Source organism: Pecten maximus, chromosome 2, assembly GCF_902652985.1.
Source record: "Pecten maximus chromosome 2, xPecMax1.1, whole genome shotgun sequence".
In the NCBI taxonomy this organism is placed as follows: domain Eukaryota; kingdom Metazoa; phylum Mollusca; class Bivalvia; order Pectinida; family Pectinidae; genus Pecten; species Pecten maximus.
Window position 1 is genome coordinate 49,330,009 of NC_047016.1, and position 13,711 is coordinate 49,343,719.

General features: G+C 32.9%; 1 protein-coding gene across 1 annotated transcript; it reads left to right on the forward strand.

Moving 5' to 3' along the window:
- Window positions 1-7,836: 7,836 nt before the first annotated feature.
- Window positions 7,837-12,216, forward strand: LOC117341536 (perlucin-like protein). The gene is made up of 2 exons (XM_033903410.1): window positions 7,837-7,998; window positions 11,863-12,216. The coding sequence occupies exons 1-2, from the start codon at window positions 7,854-7,856 to the stop codon at window positions 12,126-12,128; spliced, it is 411 nt and encodes a 136-aa protein (XP_033759301.1). The 5' UTR covers window positions 7,837-7,853; the 3' UTR covers window positions 12,129-12,216.
- The last annotated feature ends 1,495 nt before the right edge of the window (window positions 12,217-13,711 follow it).

Sequence of the window (13,711 nt, forward strand, 5' to 3'; positions counted from 1 at the left end):
ATCATAACATTAGATTAAAAAAGAGAATTTAACAACTTAGATCTTCTATTTATCAATATTTGAATAGCATAACTAATTGATTCATTTACTAGGATTTTACGATACTAGAATCTATATAAAACATAGTTTTTGGTTACTTTTTTGATTTCTAAAATCAGGCACTTTAGAAATTGACTCGTATCTTTCACTTACATAAGACTCAACAGATAATGCACTAGGCCTATATGTCTTAAAATGTATTAAATAACGCTCATTTACTTCATTTTTCTACATCGACCAATACAGGTACACTATCAATACATGTATATCAGTGTTTATTCCACGTGTATCGGTATTGGAAGTTGTAAAAAGAACAAAGAAAGAGCACATAGTATTTACGTTATTTCATTTTTGTTTGCTATGTTTTTTTAATGAGAAGGAAGATTATATTTATTCTTCAAAAATGTTCCTATCATAATTTATCACTGCAAGATAGTTTATATAATTTCATTCCTGATATTTATTTATTTATTTATTTATTCATCTATTTTTGCAAATAAATCAAATGCCTCCCAAATAAAATCATTACTTGCAGGTAAAGTTTCTCTTCTAAAAACTATAGGAGTATTCCTTTAACACTACACATTTATAGATAATAATTTATATTCTCATCCTTATTTCGACATGTTTTAATTTGAATTCCCCCCAAAATGTCTAGATTTTGAGAAAATTAGCATGGAAAGGCATAATAATTTTTTTGCAACAAGGAAAATGTTTAATACACTTATTCACAACAAACATATCTTTTACGAGTTCAGGTTCACCCATCTGGAGTCAAAATTGAGGCCACCATACCCACCAGGTATCAAAATTGAGGCCACCACACCCACCCGGGGTCAAAATTGAGGCCACCATACTCACCTGGTATCAAAATTGAGGCCACCATTATCTCTTGTGAGGGTTTAGGTTTCATCCAACTAGGGTCAAAGTTGTGACTAATGTTGCTAAACTGTAAACAGATTTTCGATATCCTTGCTCCACCGCCTTCACGAATGCTCAGAGTTTCGGAACTCCATACACTTACTATAACGCCCATAATCCTTTGGGGAACTTCTTGTTGAATCTCCTGGGGTCAAAATTGAGGTCACGAGCTGCTAGTCTGCTACTCTCAAAAGATGTTTGACATCCTCACTCTACTTACTTCATTAATAATATCTGATTATCCTAAAACGTGATACATTTACTCAAAACTATTATCTCTTGAATAGATTTGCATTTCAATCTCCTGGGATCCAAATTGAGGTCACTCTTACTATAAATAGATTTTCATCGCTCTCATCCTACCGATCTAGTTAATTATCATATATATGTAAACAGTTCTGGTACTTCAAACTCTTACTTACAACTATTATCTCTTGCTGTGATATTAAGTAGTGTTTTTCTGAGCATTCTTACCATCGTCCCTACATATTGGTCTATGTTGAATAGCGATGGGTTCGCATTGTTTAAGATACAAATGTAGCTTGTTTAGTTTATGATTCGGCCAATCATATTACGAAGAAAGAAAAATCAGTTTGTAAATATTTCATTTCAACTGAGTTAAAGTTTGGTTCTTTAATTACGCAATTAGTTAATTAGGTAAATGGTCATCAATTGACTATTAGTAAAAGGTCTGGCCGAAGGCGTGAACTCTGACAATAAAAAAAAAGGAAAAATTTAATCGGCCGACCCCTCTTAGGAATTGACAAAGCTGAAAAACCTCATTTCGTTTTTATTTTAATCTTGAATCAACTATGAATCTGAAACGGGTTACGCAAAGATGCCCTTTACAAGCTGTCTAAAGGAATATACCCATGGGGATGTCGATGTACCGGTGGAAGGAAATTCAGGTTGAACAACCCTAACAGGTATGAATGTACTGGTATATAGAAATAAAAATCCTCTGAGACGAAATCGATACCCTTAGGAAACTATCAATATTTAATAGCTGAAAGTGCGATGTTTCCAGCTGAAACGCATTGAGGGAAGTTTGGTGTGACGATCAACAGACCGGAACGTTTAAGTCTTTGGAGAATAAATCTAAAAAAAAATGCTTATTAGTTTCAAGTTCTGAAATATCAAAGGTAACATAAACTACGTGTAATGCAATGCGTGACTTAGTCTTTGGATCAGCTGCTTAGGAGAAATGACGTCCACCGTATATGGGATATCTACTAGCATAATGATTGCCAGAAAATTGGGTATGATAGCAGTGCTTATGCTTCTACTGTCACGTAAGTAGACCATTTCTTCCAGGTTTTCATTTTCTTTTTGTTTGATTTGTTTACCATTTTTGTATTTTATTTGTTTTAATTCTAAATTGGCTAAATAATTTTTTTCACCACATTCCCCTTGCTTAGGATTGCTGATATTGAATTTGACCAAAGTTGATATTTAAGTACAGTACATTTTTTTGTATATAAGTTAATTTTTTTTCTTTTCTTTTTACTGGATATGTGTTTTTAAAATGAAGTAAGCAATATGCCGAACATCTCGATAATTGTCTTACAAGCAAAACTAATAAATCATTGATGAAAATTTCGTATGTATACAGGCATACATTAAACTTGATATTCTAACCGAAATTAGTATTTGCATAACGACACTGTTTCCTTGAATAGTTTGCTACAATACATATCGAAACAATATTTTGTTCAATTTTCCCTTTTTTTTATTTGCTAATGTTGATCACTAGAGTGCACAAATGCACACAGTAGACTAGTCTGTATTTTCTGAATGTGTTGTCAGTCCAAACAGATCATTCTACGGTAGACTATTTCTAAATTTAAATCCTTTTTGATAGATGCTACCGCTCGACTGTTATAGATCGTACATTTTGTAAGCAAGATATTCTTATTAATAAAACAAAATTATTAAAGAATATTGTATACATTAAAATAAATAAAAGAAATAGATAAATAAATAAATAATCAAATAAATAAAATTGATCATTAAATAAATGAATACATTTAAAATACAGATAAAAGGTAAAATTAACCGATTTTATCAAGAATCATTAAGACATAACAGAATAAGAACATTCTCTCTCGTGTGCTTGTCACCAATTAAGTTTATACAAGTGTCACATACAATTACACTATCCTTAATGATTACAAATCGACAATGTAATATTTACTGACACAAAATCAATAGAGGCACGGGATTTAAATTAATCAAATCTTGATGAAGCAGACTACGTTTTTCCTTTCCGAAATATCTAGTCCGATCATCCTTGTACAATGACCATTGCAAGAATCGTGGTGTAGATTTTGCTCTCATCTGTTTCCACTTTTATAAATAAAAGACATGATGATAATGACAAAAAAAAACCCGCTAAAATTGTGTTCTTCCACCAACAGGATAAATATATTGCATGTCGCAGACGTAGTTCCTCATACGTTGTTTCGATTTTTTTCACAGAATGAAACACATAGGTTATTTGTGCAGTTTCAGAAACCATGCAGTAACATCGCGGTAGGTCAATATTCTCATTGGAAACCGATATTGTGGCGGGTTCGTTATCAAATGCGAGTCTAAAATCAGTTATCAGCTTATGGATAACCTTACAACTAAGATGTATGATTAGCGTGATGATTTCAATTTCCCAATTGTAAACTTTCCATTTCTAGATAGTAACATTCCCACTTTCCCTACTTACGGTGTTCACTTGTCCCAGTTGACTCGATACCCAAAGTCTTATCACCAGCATCCTGCTTTCCTTGTCAGATGTCAACTACTGAAGGAACCATAACAACATATGGTTTCAAGAGGTGCAGATTGATGAAGATGAATGGAAAGTTAAATGGTTGACGTCATGCTCTCACCCAGAAATATTCTATTTACTTGTGTTATATGAAGTCAGATGCTCAGTGCCTATTGATGTGCCTAGAAGGCCTGTTGCTTCCGCCCTGGCTCTTATTTTGAGAATGTGACTTATCCCGGATTTGTCCTAGAGTTGCATTCTCTTCTTTGTACTGTAGGGTCTTCATGTATATATTTTGTGTTTATATTTTTTCTCCGTTTTATAGATTTTAAGTTAGAATAACAGTACAGTTATGTCAATGTTCTCTTTTGAATTTGCGAAACCTGTTTTAAAGATACTGACATGCATGTGTAAGTCATGATTAGTTTTCAATTAGTAAAAGAAATATACATACATGTATGTGGCATTTTACACTGCTTAGACAGTGTGAAGGCAGGCATAATTGTTCCGCGTGGTGCACCGTTAATTTTATCACTTTCATGGCCAAATACAGCAGACAAACCCAGTAGCTTTCCTGAGTCCATATAGAATAACTATTTTCTAAAACACTTTCCAGATTAACGTTACATGTATCTTTGAAATCCAGTGGTTTCACGTTATTTTTAAATAGACAGCGACTGAAAACATCCCTTGGAATTTGGATGACCGAACTGCTACTAATACCAATGATGTTCTATTCTCTTTTTTAGGTGTTGTCGATATGAAGGTTTTGGAGAGACAATACATACAAAGGGCTGACCTAATGCGTCATTTTGTAACAAAAGTTCCTTGGATATTAGACCACTCTTTGGGCATTTTAGAATGCGTGAGCACGTGCAGCAAACATACTGGTTGTGTATTTGTGGCTTTCAATAATAAATCACTCGAATGTCACGTGTTCAGGGAGGACAATAGCACATGGTCCACTGAAGAAAGAATTGGTCATGGATGGCTGTATTACGAAGAGGATTATATGAATATCCCATTTATTTTCGGAGGTGTAGGTAAGTTTTCGGTAGTTTGAATTCCCTTTTCTTGTTAGTAGCCTTCCAGTCTACCACGTCACATGTCATAGTTGATTCTATTATTCAACTCTTTCGTGTATTATGATTAATGTTGAAATTATGATATTTTACATAATTATATATATAAAGTATGAAAGTTATTTTTTACCAGAGCATTTTCTATCTATGCTTATAGCATACATGTAGCAGGTATTTTCCTTGACAAGATGTAGAATATTAGTTTATATTTTTGTGTTACTCTGCGTTGAAAATACTCTAGCTTCGTCGAGTTTATTCAATACTAGTTTGCTTACTTGGTTTTAATGTAATAAGATAAATAGCAGGTGAAAATGTTAATAATAGCAAAAGGCTTCCGAAGTAGATGCTGGGCCAAAGGATCTCGCTAAAGGTACATCTGAGAAATAATTACATTAAATGTTTTATTCTTGTCTTCGTCAACTTACATCAATCTCCACAATAACAGAATAAACACGTTTGAAATAAATCGTAGTTTTAATTTGAAACAAATAAAACGAGAAAATACTCGCCCAGGTGTTCCGGAAGAGTAAACATCTACTTCATCGACGAAATCTGCCATCCAAATCTAGGTCAAATACGGGTGATTTTATGTTATTTCAAGGATATACAAATAGTAATCTACTAATTTCTTAATCTAATTATATCAAGACCTCAATACCATCTTAAGTTCATTCATGTCCACATTTTTTCTATCTCCTTCTTGCTGCGGTTCTCTTTATTAGGCGTCCAATTAATTTGTTACAGTGAAACCTGACTTTACCGACACTGGGACTGTGTCAATGTGTCAGATATGACAGTGTATCGGTTAAGACAGTGTCGGCAATGACAGTGAGTGGAGCATGTCGTGGTTATGTTGAATATGGTGAGATGTTACAGGATGTCGTTAAAGTCAGGGGTCGATAAAGTGAGGTGTCAGTAAAGTCAGTGTCGGTAATGCGAGTAGAGTTTGTCGTCGTTCTGTTGGATATGGTCAGATGCTACAGTATGTCGTTAAAGTGAGGTGTCAGTAAAGTCAGTGTCGGTAATGTGAGTAGAGTTTGTCGTGGTTCTGTTGGATATGATCAGATGTTACAGGATGTCGTTAAAGTCAGGGGTCAGTAAAGTCAGGGGTCAATAAAGTCAGGTTTCACTGTATTTTTCTGATATTTGAAGTGATACTCAGCTTTCTGTCTGTTGTACAATCGTCCTAGATATCTTATAACGCTAGTGTGGTGGATGGCAGTATAAATCTTTAACTAAACAATATCATGAATGTGAAGAATAATTTATCAATGCAGAATATTTTCATTTCATTGAATGAAATCTTATAAAATGTTATGGAAAAATACACCGGATCAACCAAACTCTTACATATACAGATACAAAATTGAGAATGAAAATAGAAAAAACCGAAAATCGTCATTTCGTGGTATCAATATTGGCCATAACTTTTCAAGATACACAAGCGACCTTGTGAAGTTATGGCCAATATTGATACTACGAAATAGCCTTTATGTACTAGAAAGACGGTAGACGGTTTGACTGTGGCATCATGAAAAACATGACTAAAAATCAAGTGAACGAAAAGATGTAGAAAAGATTAACATTCAATTCTAACGATTCAATGAAACTTATTATCAGGGGTAAGTATATTTAGATGTTCGGGGATATATACATGTACGAATTGACAAGTATCCAAAAGAATGATCAGTCAATGTTATACCTGGTCCCAGAGTACAATTCATCATTCTATTGATTTCAGACATTAAACTTTGAGGTCTGCTGACTTTTTATTAACTGTATATAACTTGTGTATCTTTAATGGCAGATAGATATGAACTTCTTTTAAATTAAAGATATCGACATCTCGGGAGAGGCTCTAGGGGAAAGTTTCATTATTCCCAAACAGCTGCCGTCGGCATCGGCCTGGAGAACGTTTGTTTACAAAAAAGTTGATCAAGCGGAACTCTTGAACTCTAAAAGAAGAGTTATAATACATATAAAAAATTAGATATTCGGTGCCCTTTGCTTAAAAGCTATTTTATTGGCATGAAGAGTACTAGGAATCGAAAACGCCATATTGACTTATTCCTATTTCAGGAAGCTATGACTATTGGTAAGCTTTTGATTTACCAGCTGTTCTTCTGATATTTCATATGTTATATCTACATTTCAGAAGACAAGTCTTTATTTACATGTACCTTAATTATATGCTTCTGTTGTTGCGAAATCGATATTGCGCTAGCCATTTACATAGACTTGTTAATGTTTATCATTTTATGCTGTAAACACAATTTTGAAAGATAAAGTTCGAGCTTAATTCGGAGATTTCTGCTTACAGCGTCATAAGCGGAAATTGATACCAAAACTGTTCGTCTTAGGGAAGTTTTACTGTATATTAAAAGGAAAACATTTCAGATTACTAAATGTACTGTTGTGATTGTTTTTTTAATGTAAATAATTAATTTTCCATTGTTTGTACGCAGAATGCGGCTTTCTGATTGGTTAAGATTTTTTTTTCATTTAAGCATTGATGTCATTTTTTTTTAGTTTCATCGGGGTATGAAACAAATTTTGTTTGCAAACTGTATGAATCCGCGTAGCGGATTCTTACAGAAGTTTGAAACAAAATTTGTTTCATACCCCGATGAAACTAAAAAAAATTGACATCAACGCTTATAATTAATTTTTGAAAATGATTTTCTAATTTAAAACATGTTTTATGTACAATTTTACTGGTTTTAAATGGGATTCTTTTTCTCAAATCAATACGCAACGTAAATTGTCGTATTGTGACGTCACATTTTTCGCGCCATTCTCGGAATTTCTTTCATAGAAGAATGAAAAGAATTTTTCGACCAATCACATTTGAGTATTTACCATGAAAACAAAGAAAAAATGATTATAAATACATAAAAAAAATCCGAGAATGGCGCGAAAAATGTGACGTCACAATACGATAATTGACGTTGCGTATTGATTTGAGAAAAAGAATCCCATATAAAAATGACATCAATGCTTAATTATATTGTGTATTTCCTGCAGTTTGTGATACGGATGGATACGTGACGATGGAAAACCATTGTTTTAAGGTCCACGAAGATAATAAAACGTTCGATGACGCAAAAGCTACATGTGTCATTGAAGGAGGGAGAATGGCCGTCCTTGATGACCTGGATACGTTTCTAGCCTTAAACGACTACATCAGAGCAAATCGTAAGTTTGCTTATAAAAGTAGTACTCTTGTTCAAATAGCATTGCGATCCCTATACACAATTAATGTGACACGTGTAAGTTTGTATGTCATTGTCAACCCATTTTTAAAAACGTACATACGATATATTTAATAAATCATCTTTTCAGTTGTATAAGCAACATACAAGAGGAAATATGTAAAACATTATCGGTAAGAGTAAACCAAAAGACGTAATCACATCACTGTCCCGTACCGGTAAGGGAATGATCTTTTTAAGGGTGGCGAACTAAGAGTATCGCTGAAGGTAAACTTATACACTATTAAGTTACCAACACTTATTCATCATTAAACGGTTACCCTAACAAGTCTTACGCAGAAATATTTGAAATTTATATTAAGGCGTTTTTCTGGTGCTGTTTAATACATAAACTGAATCCTTCGCAAAGTTTGGCGAATTGTTCAATTCGTCATTTCGGCATCGATTTGTCGTGAATTTTGTTTTTTGTTTTTGCTCAAATCTAAACCGTCTAGTGATTATCTTTATACTTACGAGCTGGGCCCAGTTGTTCAAAAGGTGATTAGGCTAATCACATTTTAACAACATTTTTCAAATCCTGATATAATAATTTCTGGTCGAACTAGCTTGACAAAAATTCTGTAATTCTTAATTCTCTTCCAACTGGCATAATTTGAAGATGATATACTCACGGGTTTTCCAACAAATGGGAAATAAATTCTCACTAATCAAGTGATTAAGCTAATCACCTTTTGAACAACTTCCCAAAATTTGTAGCAGCTTTGACAGAAAATGTTAGTTCCAGAAAGTGATTATTTTGGTTTCAAATTGATCTAAAATAATGATCGGACACTTAATTTAGATTCATTTTCATGGGAAAAAGAAGGCATTCCTGATGCAGGTATTATTTGAGACCAATCTGTAACCAGTACGGATCACTTCTTGGACTTTAGAACCAATTCATAACATTATGTGTCTATGCTAAAAATTTGTGAAGACCAGTCTGTAACGTAAACACAATTGTTTACCTTCGTTTTTCGAAAGATTATAGGGCTGTGATCATAATGCTTTTCAAAGTCACTCAAGTTCAAGTTCTTTATTCCTTGAGCCTTACGGCTCATCGGTTCAACAAATATATACATGTACAGAAATGATACAATACAAAACCACACACTCGCATACACACACACAACCGGACTAACACATACATTGTACAACAGGTAGAGTGTAGAAGGACATTTTTTATACTAATAAAAAATCTGTTCTTTGTTTATTACTGTATTTAATATATTTTGCTAAATTTGAAAGATCTTTTTTGTTAACTGTTTCTAGAAGTTGAATAAATTTGTACATACTAGGTTTATTATAATAATATTTCTTAATAAAACGTTTTCTTAGGTCTAAATGAAATTCACATTTAATAATAAAATGAAATTCATCTTCAATGTCTCCACTATTACAATAGGAACAAATTCTTTGATTTCTTTCTAAGTTATTAAATCTACCAATTTCAATATTTAATTTATGTGATGACAATCTAATTCTAGCTATTTCTTTTAAATTAGAAGTACCTATTGGTTTTGATAAATATGGCTGTAAGTAGAACTTTTCACTAATAAACTTGTACAGTGAACACTTGGAAGATGAATTGATTTTTTCTTTACATTCTTGTATAAATATATCACATAGTCTACATTTAACAATATTCATAATATAATCAGCTGTATAAATATCCCCATTTTGCCATATATACCCAACACCCATTCTATACAGTTCTTTTTTTACTTCATTCAACCATTCATTCCCGTTTTCTAACATATCTTGATAACAAGCATTTAACACACAGTTATCGGTTTGTTTTAATTTCAACCAATTTTTAAAAATTCTAAATTTTCTCACTATTACAAAAGGTAATTTCCCTAATTCTTGGTAAATCATACAATTAGAAGTACTTTTCTTAACCCCCAATAATCTTTTTAAAAACTGTAAGTGGATTTTCTCTATATCCGGTACTTTATGAAAACCCCAAATTTCAGCCCCAAAGTTAAATATACTACCGACGTATGTATCAAAAACATGTAGTTGGGTTTCAACGTTAAACAAATTTTTCTTTGATACTCCAGAAATTGAAAATAATGCTTTTCTTCCTTGTTCAGCTGTTTTTTGTTGAGTTTTCTTAAATTTACCATTAAAATTCATTTGTATCCCCAGATAATTAAATTCATCTACGGTTTCTAATACACATCCGCCATATGACCACTTTTCTTCTTTTCTTAATTTACCACCGTTTCGGAAAACCATTACTTTAGTTTTGGTAGTGTTTACAGTAAGGTTCCATTTCTTTGTGTAAAGTAATAAAGTATCTAACATTTTTTGCAGTCCCTCGGGAGTTTCTGCCAGTAAAACCATATCATCAGCATACATAATTAAAAACAAGTTAATAGTATATAACTCAATAGATGGACATCCTTCTGTTAGGAAATTCATTTCACAGTCGTTGACATACATGGAAAACAATAATGGTGACATTATTTCACCTTGGAATAACCCATTTTGACATTTTAAAAAAAATGGACATATTATTATTATATTTGACACATTTCACATTTTTATAAAGTGCTCTTATAATATTCAACATTTTCCCTTCAACACCTTCTTTAATAAGTTTGTACCACAAATTTTGTCTATTTATAAAATCAAAAGCTTTCTTGTAATCAATGAAACAGCAATATAGTCTTTTCCTTTTTTTGTTAAATTTTACTTATTAAGGTTTGTAAAACAAAAATGGCGTCTACAGTAGATAAGTTTTTCTTAAAGCCAAACTGAGCGTAACTTAATTTAGAATAATCACTATCAAATTTCATTAGGCGCTCATTTAAGATTGATGTAAAAATTTTACCTAAACAACTAACTAGTGTGATGCCCCTGTAATTATTGGTATCATTTTTATCACCTTTCTTGAAGATAGGTATAATATTGCCTAATGACCATGATGAAGGATAAAAACCAGATTTAAAGATATTATTGAACAATTTGACTAAGCAAGGCAAAAGTACCTCTTTTCCTTTAATAAAATACTCATTTAATAGTAAGTCTGGTCCACAAGCCTTAGAATTATTCAAGTTTCTGATAGCTTTAAGAACTTCACTATCAGATATCTGATTATCTAATTCATGAAACATATTATTTGGTACATTTATGTCATAATCATTTAAAAAATCATTGACCATTGGATTATCCACAGGTTCTGTTGTTGATAATTCACTAAAATAATTGTAAAAATCTTGTTCGTTAAGATTACCATGAACAATATTTTTCTTTTTCCTGAATTTACTGTAAAAAGCTTTAGGATTACTTTTCCTCAGAAAATCCATCATATTTCCCTGTTGAGCTAGACAGCCTTTCTGACAATGCAGATAAGCACTTGGCTGTTTTGATAATTCAATATGAGCAAATCAAAACACACGGCCAATTAAGCCTCGATGCCGAGTTAAATAGACCGCCAAACTTTGAGAATGAGTCACAGTTCTTTATGAACTTCAATGGCAGATAAACGCTGTTTTATAAATTCCAAGTATTTCCGAGTTATACTCAATGCTACTCACGGTCTATGTGTACTCAAGAATAAATGTTTCTTCTTTGACATCACTGGTCCGCCATCTTGAAAAGACCATTCCCTAACGGATACAGGATAGAGGTGTTATGAGCGTATGTACATTTCATTTTAAGAAAGTGAATTGTAATCAACATCAATAACTGGCATACCAGCGGATACCTTACTTCTGATCCCACGCTCGTGTTGCATATTATGCAGTTTCTTGGGCGAATTTTGAAATGTAGTACTATAAGTAATTCACGCATGTTTTAGATGCAGAGATGGTTGGGTACCTGCTGGGTCTCACGGATAGGGTTGTGGAAGGAGAGTGGCGTTGGGAAGATGGGAACTTGTTTGGAGATGTTCCTGAGTTTAACCGAAACCAACCCAACGATAACGATAGAAGATACAACGGCCTGGGGGCAAACTGCGGCTATGCATCAGTAGTGTGGCACAACCTACACAAAGCAGTCGACAAGTTATATGATGACAACTGTGAGCATCCGGCCACCTTTGTCTGTGAGAGGGTGACCGTCTAGTAAGGTCACGAGTCATGAAATGTAAACGTTTGTTTTTTTTAAAAACTAAAGGATGTTGAGAATTGTGCCACGGACAACCTTTAAAATTTGATCGTTGATTCAATTAACTGGAGTTAAGGATGTATCAAAGACTACGTCGATTGGTGTCCTTTTTGTGCCAATTTGTTTTTTGACCCATTGTAATCAGCGTTTCGACGTATTATATTACTATATTAAACAATTCATTTAAATTTCGTCGTCTTTTCACCTTAAATCAGGATTCAAATTCAACAAAAGTAAATGTATGGGCATAGTCAACGAAAATGCATTACATGTTTTCGCACCTTCATTCTGTCTTTTTGTAATAACTGTAATTGTCTGAACGTTTATTAGTCAATATTTAATATTTTTATTGTGCTATTACACTGTACGGTTCTATAGTGAATTTTCCCGTTAAGCCACTGCTTTCTGTACATTCAACATTCAAGGGTTTGTTTCCAATATCACGATTGTACATGTACTTATATTATATCGCCTGCTGAAAAAAAAAAAACAACAGATAGGGTAACGAACGATGTTTCGTGGTCAACATCATGATATCGTAGGGACGAATTCTTTTTCCTAGTAATGCATAAAGTTTGATGTTAGTTGGCATGTCTGGCGGTTCTATGGTCACACGGTTATGATTGTGATAAGGTATGATATACGGTTAAAATTACAATAGCTATGATAAAAGACATCTAATTTCGTTCAGTGAACTTAACTCAAACGCCCTGTCGAAAGTACATAACTAAGCGAAGTAGTTATAAAGATAAATACATGTAACACTGTTATATCAAGAATATCAATCATTACTATCATTATGAAACTGGAAATTAGTGAACATAAAATGATGTTAAATTTCGTTTTCCACAGAAAAAAAAAAGAAAAAAAAAGAATGAATATATTGTTGGAACACCGCCTTTTCGAAGTAATAGGAAGAGAAACCTAAACGAAAAGATGATGTAGAAAAAGGCTGTTTTTGTTTTTGACTTTATAGTCTCTCTTAAAGGTAGGAATGTACGATTTGAGCGAACTATTCAAATTGCAAATAAAGAAATAATTCGAACTGAAGTTTCCGGAATATTGATTGATATCGGGCTATAATGAATTCATCGCTGATTTCTGCTTTCCTGACGCCAGCACTTTCCAGATAAAAAACTGTTTTGACTGGGGGAATTAAAATGATAATCACGTTGCAATCAACGTAATTAAAAACATCTTGTACTTTAATGACAGTAGCGTGGCAAATCCGCTCCGAGAGGACAGCTATTGTGTCAGACACAATATCCAATTCCTATCTTGATTATGACAGTAATCCTCTATGAAACACAAAATAAAAACATAATGAAAAGAAACATCGACCACGATTTTTATGGAAAATTTATAAGGTTTCATATTTATAGAATGATCATATAAGCAATCGACTTTCTTATACAGATATACTGCCTCATCAATATAACCGTTTACAATATTAATGAATTTAACGTTCCAATTGTTTTGATAACATTATTGCAGATAATACCGCAAAAGTATGTCAGTCAGATTGTCAGATATACCTTTTA